Source organism: Protomyctophum parallelum, assembly GCF_964188405.1.
Source record: "Protomyctophum parallelum genome assembly, chromosome: 17".
NCBI lineage: Eukaryota > Metazoa > Chordata > Actinopteri > Myctophiformes > Myctophidae > Protomyctophum > Protomyctophum parallelum.
In genome coordinates, this window is record NC_139719.1 from 36,270,874 (window position 1) to 36,292,993 (window position 22,120).

Below are 22,120 nucleotides of genomic sequence, written 5' to 3' on the forward strand. Positions count from 1 at the left end.
GCAGAATATGAACAAGAGAGCAGTCTAACAACTGCTGCACAGGTATTATGACTCATCTTTTCTGTTGACAACACGGGAGTTAAATCCCCCGGCGTCATTGGATGGCCCTCATTGTGGCCCGTCTGTGACATCAGTCGACGTCTACTACAGTGGTTCTCAAAGCTTTTCATGTAATCCACCCCAAAATGTATATGTATTTTGGCGTGGATCACCCTCTTCGGGTGGTCCTGATTCCTGAAATTATTTTGTGGGTCCCCAGATTATTAAAAAGAATGTTGAGAGTTTACATAGTACACATGCATACACATTCCTTTCTGGTTTCAGTATATTTGTATGATGTATTTTCTCTATTATTAAGGTTAATGTAGCGGTCAATTTGTATTGGGGGTGGGGAGGGGGGCGTGAGACATGGCCAAAACATGTCCCCAGCCAAAAACGTTGAGAATCTCTGATCTATTCTTCTCGAAAACATATCTAAGTTGTTTGACTCCAAATGTCGGCAAGATTTCAACATGATCTGAGACCATTTGACTTTTTTTTTTTAATAATTACTGGAGGTACTTCCATATGCCTGGTGGCAGTTTGCATACAAGGTTTGATGCTGATCGGTCCAGCGGTTTGTGAGATTATCTACAGATACACACACACACAGAGAGAGAGAGAGAAAGAGAGAGAGAGACAGACCGAGCGAGAGATAGGAGACTTCATTATTTTTCTTTAAAAATATTTTTTTGATTGTTGTACCTCCTATTGCTGCGTATCAGTTGGCTACAGCTATACAGAGATGACCATCATCTCAGTGGCACCTCTTGATCCTCTTGATCTCAAGAGGATCAATTACGTCTCATCTTATCTCAGCTCCGACCTTTTCCGGGATTCCAAGACCTTGAATGTGGCTATCGTAAAGTTACCCTGCTGACACTGCAAGTGTGCAAACATGGGTATTGTCTGTGTGGGTGTGTTGTAGCGCGTGTGACTTTGCGTGTATGGTACACGTGTTGACATGTGTGAAATGTGTGTGCCGGGCCTGAGGCAGGCTTGGCTTACCACTATGTGTGCTAGGCGTGACCACATTTCCATCTCACTTTGTCTTTTGCTGCTCTTACGCTCATACCGCCAAACAAACCGCCATGCACAACGTGCAATGCAAGCCATGAAATATAGGACATGCATGTGCAGCAGACATACCCATTATACCACACACTGTGAAGGCTGAGAATGAATGAACATACAGTACAATAAAGTAAATTACTGTACACACCACACAAAGAGGGCTGCAAGTGCATTGGGTCGCGAGGCAACGAAGTAAAAAGAAAATGATTCCTTCCCCAGATTGCGCCCCTGGTCAAAAAAAGCTTTATTCAATGGCTCACAGCTAAAGAACTGACGATCGCAGTTACACAATGTCTTCTCAGAGTGAAAGTTGAGTCTAGCGTCACAACACACGTTGTTAGTCTACATGCGGTTTCCGGTTTTCGCGTTCCTGTTGAGTAATCTTTCAACACCGATTCAGAGCTCCGCAGCTGAATCTGTCAGCAACTACCATTACAATGTATATAGAGTTCATGTTATTAGGAATGAATTAACAAAGCAGCACCACCGGAAGAGGAGGGCTGAAATGAGAGCAAATGGGCCGACATAGGGTGTCTACATTATTTTTATTTTATTTTTGCTGATGGGTTCCCAGATTGTCTTCAGAGTAACCTAGGCTTTATATAAATGTGAGGACTTGTTGGTGTTAGAAATACATATGTCTCAATACTGAAAGAGTCTATATATAGGGAGTAGTGACAATGACCTGAGACGCAAAAAGTAGGCATATACTGTCATTGCCAGTATATGGTTCAACAAAACACTTTGTCATAACATTCATCACTACACATTTAATACAATTACCATTTTCCCATGTTGACGGTAGCGTATGTGTAATTACTGTATACTGAATGGATATAAATGTACCGTTTGCTTATAGCCTTATACTATAATCTGCTATCACCCCAGGTTTTATCTCCTCGTTTGGCTTCCAGAAATCCCTTCACTACTCCGTATTTTACACACACACACACACACACACACACACACACACACACACACACACACACACACACACACACACACACACACACACACACACACACACACACACACACACACACAGACCTCAACCTACACACAGCCATTGTGAGATGAGGTCACTGCTGTGTGAGTCATATTAATGGAGCGCCAGACAACAGCCAGGAAGATTGGCTACATGGCTGACTAAGTGACACACACGCACGCACACACACACTCATGCACGCACACACACGCAAAGACCTGCAAATGGGTTCATACAGACACATGTCTGCATATTACATACAGTAGTCGCACATGCAACACTCTCTCTCACACACACACACACACACACACACACACACACACACACAGACACACACACACACACACACACACACACACACACACACACACACACACACACACACACACACACACACACACACACACAGGGCTTCCCCCTCCCTATGCATTCCAAGGTGCTGTGTGTAAATTGGATTACTGAGAACAACACATCCACAGTCATCATAATATGCATTGGGAAAAGCTGACATAGTGGCTGGCCTTGCACAGTCCCCCTAACAGAGAATCCCCATCCAAAACGGTCTACTACATAATAAGATTGCATCATGTCTGCGTCGATTTACAATACACTACTGATGCTATTGTATACTATAGTGTATAGGGTATTGTTATTATTACTGTCACTTAACCAGCATTGACATTTCGTAGTTTTCAGCCTGCCATATTTCTTCCTTTTCTTTTCCCCATCAAGGGTTTTTCATAGGAGAACAGGTTGTCATTTTGCCTTTGTTAAATGTGAGCCTGTAAAGCCCTTTAAGTGTGATTAATAGTATTTGAGTAGAACACTACTCTGCGAGTATGTGACTATACTGTTCTTCACGAGAACCAGCCAATCGCCTTCACATTTGCTGTGTGTATTGTATTGTATTGCTGACGCCCCAAGCTGAGCAGAGTCGAGTGTGAAGTCGGTTGGATCAGCAGTTCTCCAGAAGCAGTGTGCGCCGGGGCACGGTGGCACAGTTGGTAGTGCTGTCGCCTCACAGCTAGAAGGTCCTGGGTTTGATTCCCGCTCGGGGCGCTGTGGGTGCTGGCGGCGTGTTTCCTCCTCCGCGTCATCAGTGCCCATACCCGAAGGCGGGGTTGGCGAAAGGGCCTTTCTGTGTGGAGTTTGCATGTTCTCCCCGTGTCCCCTAGGGTAGATACCCTCACAAAAACATGCAGTAATCCTGGTCTCTAAACTGCCTCCCCCTGGCCAGCCGGGGCGCCTGATGGAGGGGAAAGGAACTGGTTGGAATAACGTGTTCCTTCCACGCGCTACGTCCAACCAGGGAAACTCCCCCCTGTCAGGTGTAAAGGAGCAACTTGGACACTCAAGCATGAAGGAAGCATGAGTTAAGTCCGTTGCTCTCCCCAGGTTGGCGGAGGGTGTGTAGAGCCCAGGATCACATTAGATGATTGACACAGGGGTGAAAAATGGGTTACAAAATCGTGGGATAAAAAATAGAGTTTAAAAAAAAAAGAAGCAGTGTGCGTCTATACACGCAAAGTCAACGCAAAGAAAAGTGACAGACCTCATCTGAATGATGCAATATGATGTGAATCACGGAAACGGCGTACCGGTAATTCGCCATTAGAATTAAATGCTGCACAGATTTGTCTGGCATTGGCTATTTTAGCTAACTAACATTCAACATAACTGTATTGTCTGTCACAAAGTAGCCTAACAGACATTTCTCTTGAACAATGCTATGCTGTTTATTTGGGTGCCATTTGTTCTTACACCATTGATGGCAATTGGATGATTTGAGGCATTTTGTTCCAAAAATGTGTTTTGCTAAAATCCACCTGTTGGTGGCACTATTACAGGCCAATGTGAAATGGGTGGGATATATTCCTCAGCCTAGTAGGAAAGTCTGTGAAAGATTTCACCTAAATTGCACGCTGCGTTCATGATTTGAGGCTTTTTGTTTCAAAAGGGCCAATCCTGCAAACTTTGAAAGCCAATGTTAAAGATGGAGTGCCACAATTTTTGTATTTTTACAGTTTTTCATGTGTCTATGAGGTGACATTAGACACAGATACTTCATTAGACACCCTGCAGTTGTTTTTATGTGCAATGGTGTATTGACTTTGTATTTAGGGTTTCTTCCTGGAGGCTGAACCCTTGACAGTCAAACGGGCCAATGAAGTAAACAGTAATATAGTGCCACCACACTATCAGCCCCTCCCCTAACCCCTCCCCCTTTATCATACAACTACAGCTGTGGGTGCAGCTTCAGTTCAGGTGGATCACCACCCATCACCACCCACCAGGCAAACCAGGCATACTTAATGAAGTGGTGGGCGTGTCCACATAAAAGCATGATTTTAACAAATACTGTACACTTTTTGGAAAAAGTTCTTCCCCCTTATATTGTAATAATACCTGATGATCATGTTTTAGGGTGGAAAGAATGGTGGCACTCCATCTTTAATTAGGATGGAATATGCAATATCGGACAGATCTGTCTTGAGCACATGACTATAGAGATAGTGTGTAACGATTTGGGGGATTTTTGGAGTAATATCAAAATATAATTTTTTCCAAAGTCGGCCTCCTGGTGGTGCTATAACAGGCCGTTCTGGAAGGTTTGGTGCAGAGGTTCATCAATGGCATCCAGGGAGTGTGTGTGCAAAATGTGGCATCGACCGGGTTAACGGTGTCGGAGATTAGCTCTTCACAGACGGACGGACGGACGGACGGACGGACGGACAGACAGACAGAGTGCAAAACATACTCTCTCCCCAGGCCTTCGGCCTGGTGGAGACAATGACATGTGATATTTTTGTAGATGTTTTTTGCGGGCCAGGAAGGATTGGTGGAGGGGGAGGTATGAGTGTTGTTTGTTGTTGTTGTTGCTGCTGTCTGCTGGCCCACTGTGTCCCAGAGAAGACTGCTGATGCTCATCCCCTGGGTAATGATTTGGTGTGAGGGCACGTGTATATGTGTCTGCATTCATGCACATTATTATTCATTCTCATATTCACTGCTGATAGTTTATGCATTAGCTATATGTATTGTATATTCACTGTTGATACATTCATTAGATTGTATACGTAATAAAATATATAGACTTTTCCCAGTATTTTTCCTGAATATTTAGAGCCAATCTTTTTTGCCTCTTTTTTCTTCCAATTTGAGTCATTATGCCAATTATTACACATTTATGTGTTGCTAGTGCCACTGCTATTGTACCCCACTGGCTCACCTGCCAGTGAGGATCCCCCACTAGGAGGACATATTATGGCTAACGTCTCTGTCTTACTCCTCCCAATCAACAATCGCCGTTGACACTTGACAGGTGCAGCAACAAAGATTTTCCCTCCTCCGAACACAGGCAATTGTATTTGTAGACAATCGGTCAAGCCGGATGCCAGACTCCATGGTGGTGGACAGGTACTTTTCCCTTATCCCAATTCCCAAATTATACTTATATATTGATAGACTGAAATTATCTGTATGTTAACCAATTCCTTCAGAGACCCAGTGTAGTGGATCAAAATAAGCCTAATATTATTTTAGTTTTAATCCTTATCTATCACTCTTACTCTTACCTGTAGCCTAGCTCTCCTGTGTTTCACTCTGTTGCTGCTATGACACCCGAATCCCGCCCTGGGAATCAAAAAAGGCTTATCTTATGCTGTGCACAGACTGCACACTATAACAGACACCTGTACGTGTGTGTGTGTGTGTGTGTGTGTGTGTGTGTGTGTGTGTGTGTGTTGTCCTCAGTGAAGGGCAGAGCCACGGTGCTGCTGAGGTAGAGGTACAGAATAAAAAGGGACTGTAAGCTCCCTGCTCAGTGCTCAGCCACTGAGCTGTCTCATCTCATCTGTGAGGGAATGAAAACCTAAATGTGAGGCAAGACACAGTAAGAATGACTACACACTACACAGTAAAGTGCTAGTGTTAATTTAACTCTGCAAGGGTGAAGGGTCCATTTTACACTCAGAATTCTGCTATATGCGTAAGTTGCCATATAGTCGGTCTACATGCAGCCTAGTCTTCACTCCAATTTTAATTGTGTCAATTTCTGACACACACACACACACACACACACACACACACACACACACACACACACACACACACACACACACACACACAACTGGTGGACACTTTAGTCTGTGTTAGCACTACATGTGGCTCCAGAGTTGTCAACGACACCCGATATTTTTGTGTCTATCTACGATAGGCGAGGGAGTGCCAGACCATCTCAAACACATAATACAGTCATTTACACGCACGCACGCGCACACACACACACACACACACACACACACACACACACACACACACACACACACACACACACACACACACACACACACACACACACACACACACACACACACACACACACATCAGGATGTGGTGAAGATGATCAGGATGTGGTGAAGATGATGCTTAAAGACTAGAATAAAATCACATGCAAAGAGGTCAAGCTAGCTACTGTAGCTACTAGCTTTGTCTGGCTATTTGTCCATCCATCCATCAATCAATTCTTCTTACACAACTTACACGTTGTTGTCACATTAACAATGTGGATTTTACAGTGTATCTGACTGTCTCTGTATGCCTACCTGACCCTACCAATAGCTACCAACCAATCTACTGTTGAGCTCATACATGAAGTCAATCAAAACTATCAATAATTTGTATCTTGCCGAGTTACATGCAAGGTCTTGTACAATAGTGGTTCTCAAAGTGGTCCTTGAGGAGGGGGTTCCAGCCGGGGGTCCCAGCAAAATGTGTTAATGTAGCATCAAATTTAACCGATTTAACATTGGCTATTTGAAAATACAACGAAGACGATCTTCAAGCTCAGGACGTGTCACATCACGTTGTGAGCCTGTAAAACACAAAACATTTTCAGATGAGGGTCTGCGTCCAAACACATATTCATTTGGGCTGTCCTTGACAATGTATGCTTCAATGTATTCATATTATGGACAAGAAAAACAGGTTCACACATTTGTCTCTGGATCTTGTACTCATTACTAAGCGTACGTACTTGCTGTAATGCTTTGGCACTGATGTTATTTCTATGTCTTTGTCTGTTGAATTGAAAGTGTCTCTGGATAAGATATTGAGATAAAAGCATAAACAAATGCAGTGTAGATGTACAGCACAGTAGCACAGTGTTTGTTACCACTGTTTGGTGACATGGAACTCATAAATAGATCCTGAAAGAAAGTGTAGATGGTCCATATGACACTCCCTCTGTGGTTTCACTCCTCTTCAGGAACAAATAATGACAGAGCACACTGCACCAACTCAGTATGACATCATTGTGTGTGTGTGTGTGTGTGTGTGTGTGTGTGTGTGTGTGTGTGTGTGTGTGTGTGTGTGTGTGTGTGTGTGTGTGTGTGTGTGTGTGTGTGTGTGTGTGTGTGTGTGTGTGTGTGTGTGTGTGCGTGCGTGCGTGCGTGCGTGCGTGCGTGCGTGCGTGCGTGCGTGCGTGCGTGCGTGCGTGCGTGCGTGCGTGCGTGTGTGTGTGCGCGTGTGTACATTGTGTGCAATGTGCATACATGTGCTTGCATGCAGAGAAACCCCCAGTGTTCATTTACACACTGTAAATTGAGACATGGCTGCTTAGTGTGTGTTTGCGTGTTATCACTGTTATTACTATTACTAACATACTTCCTCTAACATACACTGAATGGCCTCAAAAAATGGCCTCTTTTGCATACAGGAAGAGAAACAGTAAGAATCCATGAGAATTTATGTCAACTACCCTAGTCCAATCACCTGTGTCAGAGGGTGTTACACACTACACAGCAGACAGGCATAGCATACCAGTGAGGTGCATATTTCTCGGCTGACAGTAAACTCCTGTCAGACAGAGTAGCAGAGAGGTGCAGACTCTGTGACTGAAAGCAGTCTGTGGCTTTCTGCTGGAAGCTCCCTGTAGACAAGGCACACGTCATTGACTGTGATCACACATCCCTCTCAGGTTCTCCACGACCGACCAAAGAGCATGATGCCCCCCCAATACACACACATCATGCCACTAAAACGAAGCCAGACATTATTGGTGAGGGATCGAAACTGTGACTTTTGGGCTAGGCAACAGTCTCTTATCACAATCTTCCCTTTCCAACCATCTTCTCCCACCCTGCCCTCCCTCAGTCAGGCATCCAGGGTGGGCAGCACTTCAAGCACTGGGCATTCTTCCCACACTCCTCTGGAGCCTCCATACCAATTACCAACTCAGATTTGAGTTTTATGACCATTTCACAGAGATGATACAAAGAGCCGGGGAGTGAGAGAAAAGACGATGAAGCAAGAAATGAAGGTTGCAGAGATGTTTTAGTTCCTGTGACAACAATTTACAAATTATTTGCTAATGCAGTGGGAAATATGTTGTAGATGAGAGATCTATTAAAACTAATATGAAAATATTTGCAGAAACTGTCACAAAAAACTTGCACACGCACGCACGCGCGCACACACACACACACACACACACACACACACACACACACACACACACACACACGCTGCAAGGCTAGATGGCTGAGTCAGACAATGTCAACAAACAGAACCATATCCATATTTTCTCCAGCCCTTTAAGAGTTCAGCCAAAGGAATGTTTATGGTGTCTTCTCCATGCAGGTCCATAGGTCAGCCTGCCTTCATATTTGGCCTATCCTACAACACAAGTCTTTGACAGTGCATTTTCACATGAAGGGAAGGAAGGAATATGCCATATATTATATGGCATATAACAACTGTGCCTATTCTTAAAATAAAGTTTCGACGATAATAATAAATAATAATAATAATAATAATAATAATAATAAGGGTAATACTAATAATAATAATGCATAATTATTCAAGGTATCAAGGACTGAACTCAATTTGGTATTCATGAGATTCGTGACTGCGAATATTCTTTTCTTTTTACATCACATGGCAGGTGTTTGCTCAGCTGAGCCGCAGACATCCCGCCGCGTTTCACTTGCATGCGCATGCATGACAGAGCACACATGTATCAGACGCCGGTAGACGCGTCTACCCTCGCCTATATTCGACCTGACTGACTGACAGAGAGATTCTCTTACCTGGGTTGCCGCAGTCCGCGCATGCATCGTTCCCAGGTCTTGCCAGCACATCTTGTAAGTGCGGGCTGTTTCCAACCGGTTCCAGTGCCATTTTACCTTTATTGCTGTAGCCTCTCTAGTCTCTAGGTTAGAGAGCTCGCACAACGACACTCACCGCTGACTTTTATAGCCTACAATGTTCTTCTCCTCACCCAATGAAATAAAAATGCACAGACTCCGAGGCCGAGCACTAAAGCAGGATTTCTCTCATCCTCGTCGCTCGACCACCACCACCACCACCACCACCAACTCTCTCCCTCTCCCTCTCCCTCTCCCTTCCAATACCTCCTTGGCTCGTTCTCTCTCTCCCTCCCTGCTGTCTCCCTTCAATATCTCCTTCTATCTATCTTCCCCTCTCTCTCTCTCTGTCGCTCTCTCGGCCATTGACTCTCTACTCTAGTAGTGACAGTTTCTCTCTCTCTCTGATAGAGCTGTTAGTCTCGTTGACTACATAATGTACAATGTATTGTTAAGCATATGCCATCACCACCAGCTGCGTTCCGTCTGCACTCAGCTGAGATGTCCCTTAACTTCCGGTCGGTGGACTTCAGACTCAGACGAGACGAGAGAATGGAAGTTGCAGCATTGCATGTTGCAAGGAGTTGCATTGGTGTGACAGTGTGTGTGTTAGCAGTTAACCAATGCAACACATATAGATTATGCCAAATTATATAGATTTAATTATACTGTAATAATAGATTGTTGATTGAAATCAAAGGAACATTCAACGCTGCAACCATAATAATATCCAAATTACAGTAACAGGGTATAGGGTTTCATTCAATCAATGCCAATGCCTTTTTCTCAGAAGATTCAGTAATGCAAACAAAGACAAAAGGTATATAAAACTTTTCTGATAGTCTTTAGATAGGAATAAGGAATAACTTTTATATGAAATGTGTATCTATCCATTTATCGATGATAATTAATTTGTATGCCTTTATATCAGGGTTCCCCAATTAGCGGCCCGCTTTGGGGGGGGGGGGTCAGATATAAATGGCATTAAATTGGGGTCAGTAGCCTCTGCATGTCAAACTGGGGGTCCTTTTCAAATGGGGTCTTGCCCTGAACATTAATTTCAGGGCAAGACCTCGACCTCGCGCGTGCCGACTCGGCCCCCAGCCTGGTACCGTAGTCAAAATATGGCCCTTGAGGAAAATTAATTGGGGAACCCTGCTTTATATTTTGTGCGCTTCATTTTCATTTACATGCTCCCCAAAGATGTGGTTTTCAATGCAATGGCACCCTCTAGTGGCTTCTTGCTGCATTACCAGCTAAACCAGCCAGTGAAACCTTTATCGATATTCACATAAAGCAGTGGTTTTCAACCCTCATTATTTATTCGGCATTTGAGCCACGGACCACAGGACACAAATCTTCCCATAGGAGATAGGCAAATGTTGCTTAAAATAACAATTCTTCTACATTCTCAAATTGTGTAGAGTTCTTGTAAACTAGTAATGCAGATGGTTAACAATTTATTTCTTGAAAGTAAGGGTCAATTTCGTTTCATTTTACACTCAAGAGTTAAAGATCTATCTATCTAGGGTCCATTAGGATTAGGTTACCGACTCTCCAACGTTTAGCTGGCGACCACTTCAAGGACCACTTGTGGTCCCTGGACCACTGGTTGAAAAAAGCATGCAGATGCAACAACAAAATAAACAGACACATCCTGAGTTTTCTTTGCGTGTTTATTTTTAAAACATTACTTTCTTACAAAAAAAAGACAAGGTCCAAGTTGTTCGGAATCCGAGCCCTCAACCCCTGTATTCCCCAGCCTGCTAGCTTGACTAAGCGACCAGGAAAAGAAAAATAAGTCATTGTATGGACAATGGATAATATACCATGTACAGCAATGCATAGTGGTCTACCGAAAACACCTCCATGAGGCTACAACTCACCAAATGGTTGCCCCAATGAGGTTAATTTCATCAGTAAATTTCAACCAATGACTCTTGTGGTTTATACAGTCATAGGACGGGGTTTCAGCCTAAAGTCAGTCACAGCGTTAGCAGTACAGCCGATTGATAGAACACAAGATGGTCTTGGGTTGCGTTTTAGCCACTTGTTTAGACACCATTATGATTCGGCCGTTTACCTGATCTCCCACCTGGAACACCGCCCGATAAACCAATCAGATACAGCATAAGTGCAAAATTGGAGGCACTGACACACAAACTGTGCCACCTGTGTTTCGCTTCGTTCACCATAAATCTTCACCAACAATCCCTTCTCAACCCTGCTCTATCAATACGTTCTTGGGTTTACATTTTTGGTGTTTTAGTCAATCTACATTGGATTTACTTTGATCTTGAGCCACCTGGTTAACTGGGGATAGAGTGGTGATTTGATCAATTTGGCTAAAAGCAGTCCATGGCATATTCCCATAACACGAGTCCATTTGAGTTTAATGGGAAGGTCCATTCTAATGAATATTCCATGTTCTCAGGTCCTTTCTCGTTCACCATTCAGCTAACTGTGGGCAAAACACAGGGCACACTGTGTTGTGTGCCAGTAACCAGCAGTGGTAAAGACAGCATTGAGAGTAGAGGATATCTGTATGTGCGCTAGCTAGAAGACAGAGCCTGTACAGAGTGTGAACCAGCGTTGTGTGTCCGTTCCTCACTTCTGCCGAGCGAGCGTCCGGGCTACAAACAGGAGTCCCAGTGCAGCTGCAGGTCTGTGCTGTCCAGAAAATCGGCAGAGAAAACGCTGGGCGGAGTGTGAGGTGCTAATGGTGCCAGGCTTGTGCCCCCGTCTCCTCCTCCTGTGCCTCCTCGACCTTCTGGGCCGCCCCCGCCACCACTCCCCGCCATTGAGATATCCAACCAGTCCATGCTGTCCAAGTTGGGGTCACCGAAGTCCAGGCCTGCGGTGTGGGCAGAGGAGAAGCCCAGTTCCGAGGTGTCCATGGGGGTGGAGTGGTGGTCCAGGATGCTGGGCGTACCACCCAGCATCTGGTTGTGCAGGTCTTCCATCAACGTCAGGTCTCCGCCCTGCTCCATGCCCAGCAGTGGGGCGCCCGTGGTGCTTTCCAGGAAGTCCTCCAGCCGCACGGTTCCCGCGCAGCAAGGGTCTCCCTCTGGCGCTTGCCGCCGGGGAGAGGTGGCGATCAGGGAGGCGGTGGGAGGTGTAGGAGGAGAGAGGTGGAGGGGAGATGGAGGCGAGGATGGGGAGGGCGGATCAGAGTGGAGGTGGGCGAGAGACGGGTCTGGGTTGGCCTTGAAGCCACAGATTTCTGCAGCAAGGAAAAGAAAAGACAACAGATATTAACACAGTGATCATTGCATGATAGTATTTATATGGCTATGTACAAGTACATGTTTCCTTTGCAGTGTTAATTTTGTTGTAAGTCTAGAGTCTAGTCTTAGTCAACAAAATTGAGTGAATTATAGTATGATGATGATGATGATGTGTGACCTTCAATCTACATGTAATGTGTAAACTGAATTAGTTTAGGAACATGCTGGTATACATGCAGGGTCATTACCTCCACTCTTTAAGAGAATATCGAACAGATCATCCATCTGCTCGCTGCTCAGACCGTTCTCCTGGAAAGACAGAACACCACATTAGAAAATAGCTGCATTACCAACCAGGCTCACACCAACACAAAACACACCATCATGCTTACAATACATGGTGACAGCATACACCCAGAAATGAAAACATCAAATGAACAATGTCAAAATGCAGAACAGTTGGCATTGTCTGTTAAAGTGCTCTCCCAATCAACAAAACCCAACACATCCACACTTCCGGTGAGGTCATTTATCAGACATGCACCGCATCCAATCAACACTGACCAAACAGCACCAATACTTCAGCATTACATTTTTTCAACACAGGAGCAGGGCTGCACAATTAGCTATGTATTTTATTTTTATTATCTCTGCCAAGAGATCATGCGTGTTGTTTAAAAGTAACAAATCAGGGCCTGATACAAAAAGTGGGCCTGATGCATAAATTGTAATGATTTAATAAATATGCAGTCCTGCTTAAAGAACTATCATGCATGAGCCTGTGAGACGGACCAAGAAACTGTTGGATGGTGAAAAAAGAGCAAAGTACTGAGGACGAGGTGTTTTTCAGGACATACTTTGGGGTGCCGAGTGGAAATAGATGAGGTGGGTTTGGGAGAGGGAGGGGTGAACAGTGTGTGTCGGTCATAAGGTGGACACACATCCTCTCTCTGCGAGGATGGAGTGATGAAATGAGAAAGGAGGGGTAGGGAAAGGAGAAGAGAGAATCAACGATAGTTTACAGTGTTGAGAAAATGACTGGAAAGGTGGGATGCACAGATGCCATTTTCTTGACCGGGTACTTTTCTCTCTTTGTACAATTGCAATTTATTTTGACATTTAGATGAATGTTCCTCCTTGGAATAGCATAAGTTATCCTAAAATCAATGTCAAACTTGACCTTCTCTCTTAGGCTAAGGGCAGAGCAATATGCAAAGAACTGGAAGTCAATCAGTGACCACAAGGTGGCAGCATAGGATAGGCATCATAGGATAGATTCACATTTGTGAATTGCATCCCTTAACTTGAATGATTGAACAAATAAAATAAAAATAATTAGTACAGTAAGTTGATCTGTGATATAACACCATAGTCAACACAATTGTTTTTTATTGTCTTGTCTTTTGTATGTGCTTTTCATGTAATTGTCCTTTTGTATATTGAATTTTCTACTTGGAAAATGATAATTTTTAAGTTACAAAAGAATGTCTAAAGTCTGATGGTGTTGCTTGCCGAAAAGCTACTACTCTACTGTTACATTTACTCTATGCACGTTCAAGTGTTTATTTGTTGAAAACTCTATGCATCGCATGCCTATTAAAATGGAGCAAAACTTTTGATCTTTTCAGACATCTGTTGTTAACCTATGTGAGGCACTCTAGTCGTGTGAATTTAGAGTTTCAGTAAACCTAGCCCTATCGTTGTCAGTGCACCCCTACTGAAAAGTGAAGGTGAAATGGGGGGAGGCTGACTTTCAGGATGAAATGAGGAGGTACTGTAGGTGTTCATCCGTTACCTTGAGAGAGGAGATTATGGCGCTTTGGCTTTCAGAATCTGACCCATCATCAGAGAAAGGCTGCAGACTGGGCGGAGCAGAGATTGACAGGCTGGGTTCTGGCACACCATTGGAGTCCAAGTGTAGACCTGTTGTCTGAACCTAAGTGAGGTGACAGAAAATGAAACGAAAAGATTGCAAAATGACAAATATGATCTAGCAATACCATTTCTATATTTTCTGGATAGATGTTATTTTTTTTTCTAAAATATATTTTTGGGGGCTTTTTGCCTTTATTGATAGATTACAATAGTTTGACAGGAAAGGGAGAGAGAGAGATGGGGAGGAAGACATGCGGCAAAGGTCGTCGGGATTGGGACTCGAACCAGCGACACGCTGTCAAGATGGATTACCAGCCTAGGTGCCTGCCTGGACAGATATAAGTTTAACCAACACAGTTGGAGGCCTGCTCAAGAGAGAGCCTGAGCGTATTCCAATGATTGACTGATAAGCACGATGTCATCAGCGAAGTCAGTGTCGGTTAGATACGAGCATGATACTGGGGCGATACAAGCCACAGCCAGTTTGGGTGACATGGTACACAATAGTCATAGTGCATTATCTACCTTTTTGATAGGCTGACTGTCAGGCTCTGGCTGCATTTCGTCCTTTGATTGGGTTACAGTGCTGGGGACGTCATTTGCAGTTTGGCTTGGAAGTTTGCTTGGAGTTGACTGCAATCTCTGAAAACAGGACAGTAGTATGATTGACAGTTAGCGATAAGTGCTTAATATATATTGAGTATTGTTTCACTAGAATAATTCTAGCATCAGTTAAGTAAGTGTTAAACTACACAGAAGTTTCTCATTGCAAATGAAGGGAAATATTTGCTGAAAAGCATTAAAAGGGTATAAAATAATATTATACATTCATTCAAATTTCCATATCAATGACAATTGTCATGCATTACCTGCAGTGTGATGCGTCCATTGGTCTTGCCCAATGGGCACAGTCCATTCTGACCTTCTGTGGTGTGATTGGTCAGTGCGATCAAGTAGTGGTTGCCGTTGCCATCGGTGACCAAGGTAGGTGCACCATTGGCCTTGAGGAGGTCCAATGAAATGGTCTGAGTGGGGACGTTAGTGCCATTTTGTTGGCTGATGACAACTGGAGCCACCTGGAGAGAGGAACATAATAGGAAGATATCATTAAAAGAACATTCCACTATAAAAATAACTCTGCATGTTTTTGGGGTATTTTCTTTTTTTCTCCTTCCCTCCAACACATAACAATAATAGCTCAGATTTATATAGCGCTTTTGTATGTACCCAAAGTGACTTTAACCCCTTTTGGTGTTTTAAGGATTATGTTGATGAAAAAAATCATGAAAATGTAGCGCAAATCTTTGCTTCTAGGGGGGTCCTTGGATGGGGGTCCGTGGCCAAATACAGATAATTCTGGGGGTCGTTGACATGAAAAATGTTGAGCACCACTGACATAGAAACATAGGTTTAGAAGAAGTTTTTTTTAGAATTGGCCTCAGGTCTAAAGGGGTTAATAATAGAAGAAGTCTAGACTTACTTCATGTTCAAATTCTAGCTAAAGTTAATCTTCGCCCCAAATGACTATTTGCTAATGACATTGCTCCAGCTCTACCTGTTGGGTGGTGACTTGCGGTTGTTTCTGTGGAACCTTTTGCTGCTTCTTGCCGCTGGCCTGGCTGCTCCCCCCAGCTTTCTGAACCGTCAACGCCTGGGTCTGGTTCTGGACCTGCTTCAGCTGGATCAGGTTCCTCTGGTGGTTCTGCTGGGCCTGCTGGAGCCGATTTGGGTTCTGCTTGAGCTGGGCCAGCTTCTGCTGAGCCACTTTCTGCTGCGCCTGGAGTTGTTTCTGCTGTGTCTGCTGGATTATGAGCTGATGCAGCTGATGCTGCTGTTGCAGAAGGATCTGGGCTTCCGTCTTCTGTTGGCTCTGTTGTGATCTTTGGGGGAGTGGCTTGGCCTCTGCTTTCTGCTGCTGCGATGGCATTTCAACTTGTAGTCTGAGTTGCGACTGCTGTTGTTTCTGCAGCTCGGCCTGCTGGATCTGCAGGCGGTGGATCTGCTGGAGTCTTTGCAAGGTCTCCTGTGAGCACTGGGTCGGCTGGATCATCAGCCTCTTGCCCTGGGACTCGTCCGTCACCCCCTCCATGCTTTCCTCGGCCGTCTCCGGCTCCTTTTTGATTCTGACCAGCATGCCGTTGGGGAGCATCGGTGGCTGGATGGCAGAGGCTTTGATGGTAGTCTGCACTTTGACCTCGGGGGCTGCCGTTCCATCCTTCCCCGTCATCTTCCCCTTCTCCAGCTGAGACCTGAGAGTTTCCACCAGCTTCTGTTTCTGCCTCAGCATCCTGGTCAGCTCCTCAATCTGCTTGTCCTTCTCCTGGAGCATCTGGTCCTTTTCTAGGGAGGACGTGTCCATCGGCGTCCCAGCTGAAGGTTCTGACTTTGGCCGTGTGGGCGACGGGCCAGCGGTGGGCGAAGGCCTGGAGAGGCTACAGGAGCTCCGACAACATCCCTGATTCTCCTCTTTGACCGGGGAAAGAGGGTGGGACGGTGGGGGTATGCTGGATGAGGTCTGGGGTGAGGGGTGAAGAGTCAGCTGTGTAAGGGGAGAGCTCACCTGAGGGAGAGAAGAGAAAACAGGAAGAACGGTTTCATCAGTAGCATGACTAGCTGAGTGTTTCAAACAAGGAACGAAAACAAGTAACTTAAAAGTTAACCTTTTATTCATACATTTATATACCTTAAAGGAGAATTCCATACTAAAAGGCTTTCTTACCTTTCTTTGTAGTTGTTACATCCCCACCAAAGAGGTCCAGGTGTTATTTTGTGCAAAAGCTCCTTATTGGCTATTTCCCGTACCATAAGCCCTACATGAATTGCATTGAATGGGAATTGAATGGGGCTATGGGGTGTTATGCTAATTTGGTTATTTCCATCGCTCAAAATTATAATTTCTTTGTATATATCCTCTCTTCATAATGTAAATAATATCCCAAGCGGCACACTTTACTACTTCTTTAGATGGAAATAAGCAAATTAGCATAACACCCCATAGCCCCATTCAATTCCCATTCAATGCAATGCAATTCATTGAGGGCTTATGGTAGGGAAAATAGCCAATAAGGAGTTTTTGCACAAGAAAACACCTGGACCTCTTTGGTGGGGACGTAACAACTACAAAGAAAGGTAAGAAAGATAAGAAAGCATTCTAGCATGGAATTCTCCTTTAAGTACGTAAGTGTGTATCTATTGTATATATTATGTGCAGTAGATACTTGTAGCTGCACAACTTTTAGCTATATTTAATGTGAGGCCATGTTAATCCGTTTTGTGTGTCAGTATGACATACTCCATTAGATAGCCTACTGTATATCGCCAGTAGCCTCACGAATAGTGTATAAATGACTCACCATCTCTCCAAACATGTCTCCATTACAGCTGGTCTCATCTGGACTCATGCCGGCCAGGGAGCGGTCTGAAGGGCACGGAGACACAGGCGGGCTGGAGCTGGTGCTACCAAAACGCATGACCCGCCCCGGAACAGTAGTCGGAGACAATGAGAACGATGGAATTGTTACGCTTTCTCCTGATTGGTGGGTGACAGTAGTGGCAGTCATGGTCGGCGTGCATGTGGTGGTGGTAGCGGTGTGGGTGGATACGCCATGTTTGGACACCGCGGTGGTGGCCACGCCACCTCCATTTTGTTCCTGGTAGTTCCGAAGTCTCTCTAAAAGGTCGTTCTTGGTGCCAGACACGGTCAGACCACGCAGCTTCAGCTCCTGTTTCAACTCAGCAACCTGGGAGAAGAGAAGAAAAGCTGATGGATCATTTGTTTCTTTACCGTTTCTTTACTTTTTTTTCCCGGTCCTTGTTCTTGTTCCACACACTTTGAACATATATATAGTTTTTATTCATTTTTATTTTCTTTTTTAAAGGTATATTCAGTGATTTCACTTAATTCAAATATCACTTATTATTTTGTTTTGTTGTGATAATCCTCCCTACTATAGAGTGTGCTGACCATATTAGGTGTTCCTCACTGTCCCCAGTTAACCCCTGGGGGTCAAAAAACCTTAGGTTTTGTTTTTGACTCTATCCTGATTGGACGAAAGGCTGGGTCCCAAGCCAAAAACGAAACCTAAGGTTTTTTGAGTGAAATCACTGAATATACCTTTAAGATGGACCTTATGACACTATAATGAATGCCTAGTTTTCAGGATACAGTCCAAGATCCCAAAGTGAAGTGCAGGAAGAGTGTCTTTGTCTGAACTCACTTTGAACTCATCCAGATTGGCTGGCAGTGTGCCTGGTTTGGCTCCTCCCACTGGGTTTTGGCTCTGACGAGTGGCTCCGCTCTGATTTGAAGGGGTTGGGGCAGTTGTCGTGGGAACACTGCGGGAGGGGGAGAGGCCGGCGTTGGTTGATGCAGGCTGTTCAGATTTTGGTCTGTGGAGAGATGGACAACGAACAGCCTTAGAACTGACTGAATACTCCCTATGGACAGGGGTCACATGGAGATGAAACACAGTACAGTGTGTAACAGATGCCAGACATAAATTCATAAATGGTCAAACTAGAGAGCCAGGAAATACTTGTCCTTGACAGAATAATTAGTAGTCAAAAGCACACACAATTCTCCATGGAAGAGAAGAATGTTACAGTAGTGGCTTATACCAACACAAACCTTTGAAGTGGGAATAAATGTTAATTTGACATCCATTTCTTTTTAATTGTGGAAAATTAAGGAATTTATTAAAAAGGTAGGGTAAGCTGTACTTTAAAGGTTAAAGTACTACTTCTTCAACTTAAAACTTCATTTTATTTAGTTTTTTTTTACTTTATTTTGGTTAAAGTACTACTTCAACTTTATTTTTACTTTATTTTTTCCTTCTTTCATGACAAAATATGACTGGTCCATATCACATTATCTCAAGCAACCTTCAAGTCTCTGCAACTTGATTTGAGCATACCGTACTGAAACGGATGGAATAACATGGTGCAGCTTTGATAAGTGGGCAGCAGAGTCCTGCACGGGTCCAGTTTTCGATACCCGCACCCGCCCCGCCCGTCAAACATCAGTTCTGCTACCCGCCCGTTACCCGTGATTTATATAAAACTGGAAACCAGATCCGACCCGCCCGTCAAAAAATTGACCCGTTACCCGCCCCGTTACCCGTTCGTATCACAGGCACCGATAGCTATCAATGACTTTATTTCATCCAACACCGCATGTGGTGTGGTGGTGGTGGTGGGCGGTGGCAGTGTGTTGCACACGGAACGGAAGACATGTAGGTCATGACTGAGGCTACTGCTGCTTATTATCACAACATAAAGTTATATCATGATTTCAACCTAAATGGCATAATATATCAACAAGGAGAGGATGATGTAAAAAAAAAAAGAGTCGACCGTCTTGATCCAAGGCTGTTTCAAATATGGTCATCACTCATCAGGCTAATCTTTTTAACTTTATTTACACTTAGACAGAGTGGCGCATTAGGCCAACATTACCTGGGTTAGTTTACATCTTGTGTTGAATGTTGGCATTATAAATTATAATCCCTTGGTGTTTCATCAGCACGAACGGAAATATAGGCTACAGTCTGCAGCGGCAGCCTGGTGATAATAAAATAAACTCCACACGTGAAATGCTACGATAAGGAAGCAAGGATTAGACCGTGATGTCACTGCTATGCAACAAGGAAGTAGCATGAAGCACAGCAGCAGAAACAGAACGCCATTATGAAGTAATCGGCAGTGATGTGACATCACTGTCGATTCCTTGGGCATGTGACGGATTTAACTTGTCTCCACTGTTGAGGAGAAACCCCAGCTCAGCTGCTGTTTATAACATTGCGCAGTGCGGGTCCACTGATTAAAAAAGGTACCCGACTGCGCTGCATTGCGTTCCGCCCGCACCCGGACCCGTTAATTTATAAAGGTATATATACCCGCCCGTTCCCACCCGTCAAACACGGGTACCCGCGGGGAATCACGGGTATCCGACCCGTTGCAGGACTCTGGTGGGCAGTGACGTGAAGCATAGTGCGGGAGGAGCGTCACTCACTTGGGCGGTGCGGGCAGAATGGTGTGGTAGTTGTAGTGCTGCTGCTGTTGGTTGAGGATCTGCAGTTGGAGGAAGAGCTGCTGTTGCTGGAGGATCTTGGCGTAGGAGGAGTCCAGGAGAGGAGGAGGCTCTTTGTCTGCCTTCTGGTCTGGAGGGATGTACTGGTGGTACTTCAGCTTCTTGATCTGGACACAGCGAGTAAAACAATGACTCTGTTTATATAACTACCACACTTCTTGGTACTGTGTATTGCTTGTAAAATAAAATGATAAATTAAGTTTAAATGTGCTGCTTGTATTTCAACTTTCAACAATCAATTACTCTTCATGTGACCGTGCTCTGACTGTAGGTGCGCTACCCGTTCAAAACATATCAAAAACTAGATAAAGTGCCAATCGGCACAGGTCTCCACCAGGATTCTTCCTCAGCCTAGTGGGAATATGTGTGCACAGTTTCATCGCAATCGGACGCTGCGTTGAGGAGTTGTGGCCATTTGCTACTCCTGAAAACTGTAGGAGCCAATTGTGGCCAATCAGGATGGAATATGAGAAATCAAACAAACCTGTCTTGATCACATGACTATGGAGATCATGTGTACCGATTTGCGTGAAATTTGGATAAAATGTGAAGGAGTAATAATAGAAAATGTGTTTTACATATGTCGGCCTCCTGGTGGCGCTATAAAGAGCAGATGTGAAAAATTCCAGGCAAAGGTTTTTCCTTGGCCTCTAGGGAGTTGGCATACAAAGTTATCCACAGATCTGTGCAGTTAGAGGTAAAACACTTTTGGGCCAGTTATAGCGCCACCTTGAGGCTGAGTTGAAATTGTTCATGTGGCATTTCGTCCTCGGCCTAGTGGGAATGTGGGTGCACAATTTCACGGAAATCACGCGATGTGTTCATGATTTGCAGCATTTTGTTTCAAACTGAGCACTCCTGTGAATTTTGGAAGCCAATCTTAACCAATCAGGATGGAGTCTGAGAAATCTGAAAGACCGGTTTGGTTGAATGGCTCTAGAGAGACTGTGTACCAATTTGCGTGATGTTTGGACAAAATCTGTAGGTGTACTGTGCAAAAACTTGTTTTGCACAAAGCGGCCTCCTGGTGGCGCTATAACAGGCCGTTCTGGAAAGTTTGGGGCAGAGGTTCATGGTTGGCATCCAGGGAGTGTGTGTGCAAAATTTGGCATCGACCGGGTTAACGGTGGCCGAGATTAGCTGCTCACGGACGGACGGACGGACGGACGTACGGACACACGGACGGACGGAGTGCAAAACATACTCTCCCCCATGCCTTCGGCTAGTGGAGACAATAACGGTAGTGGGTCGCACACACCAAGTCTTATTGATTGCATGTTGTCCCTGTTCAAAAACGCAATAAATATTTTTGTCTTGGTGTGTGCGACCCACTACCGTTATTTTTGATAACTTTCAACAATCACAAGCACAACAATAACAAAACATGACGTGGTGAAATAGCAGCAAAACACCAATGTCATTTCTACTATTTACCAGTATAATTGTACTACTTGTGCAACATGATATTCCTTAAAATAAAACTAATGTGTAAGGCAACTAATGCTGACCTTGGGTTTGTTGTCCTTGGGTTTCTTGGGTCTCTGGGGAGGACGATCTGAACCGGATTTGGACTGAGCCTGAGAACAGAAAGGCAAAGGGAAGCAGTGGGGCTGTGAGAGAGGTGGACATACACTAGAAGATGGGCTGATAGAGTGCCAGAGAAACAGGAGGGCACAGTAAAATTAAC

General features: G+C 44.5%; 2 protein-coding genes across 6 annotated transcripts in view; both read right to left on the reverse strand.

Annotated features, from left to right (window-relative positions):
* Nucleotides 1-9,544, reverse strand: part of LOC310875187 (arf-GAP with dual PH domain-containing protein 1) — a 27,327-nt gene extending 17,783 nt beyond the window's left edge. Inside the window, exon 1 of one of the 2 annotated variants that reach the window (XM_083788323.1) lies at nt 9,187-9,544. In XM_083788323.1, the coding sequence (XP_083644449.1) occupies nt 9,187-9,277 (91 nt within the window). In that variant the 5' untranslated portion in view covers nt 9,278-9,544. The remainder of the gene's footprint in view (nt 1-9,186) is intronic. The other variant, XM_083788324.1, reaches the window with a different exon arrangement.
* A 1,357-nt stretch (nt 9,545-10,901) lies between these two features.
* mrtfab (myocardin related transcription factor Ab) overlaps nt 10,902-22,120 on the reverse strand; it is a 60,850-nt gene continuing 49,631 nt past the window's right edge. For 3 of the 4 annotated variants that reach the window (XM_083787202.1, XM_083787204.1, XM_083787201.1), the window contains 11 exons: nt 21,942-22,010; nt 20,356-20,540; nt 18,563-18,734; nt 17,699-18,085; nt 15,901-16,905; nt 15,215-15,421; nt 14,871-14,987; nt 14,266-14,406; nt 13,328-13,420; nt 12,719-12,779; nt 10,902-12,466 (listed from right to left, as the gene is read on the reverse strand). In XM_083787202.1, coding sequence (XP_083643328.1) covers nt 11,877-12,466; nt 12,719-12,779; nt 13,328-13,420; nt 14,266-14,406; nt 14,871-14,987; nt 15,215-15,421; nt 15,901-16,905; nt 17,699-18,085; nt 18,563-18,734; nt 20,356-20,540; nt 21,942-22,010 — 3,027 coding nt within the window. In that variant the 3' untranslated portion in view covers nt 10,902-11,876. The remainder of the gene's footprint in view (nt 12,467-12,718; nt 12,780-13,327; nt 13,421-14,265; nt 14,407-14,870; nt 14,988-15,214; nt 15,422-15,900; nt 16,906-17,698; nt 18,086-18,562; nt 18,735-20,355; nt 20,541-21,941; nt 22,011-22,120) is intronic. The other variant, XM_083787203.1, reaches the window with a different exon arrangement.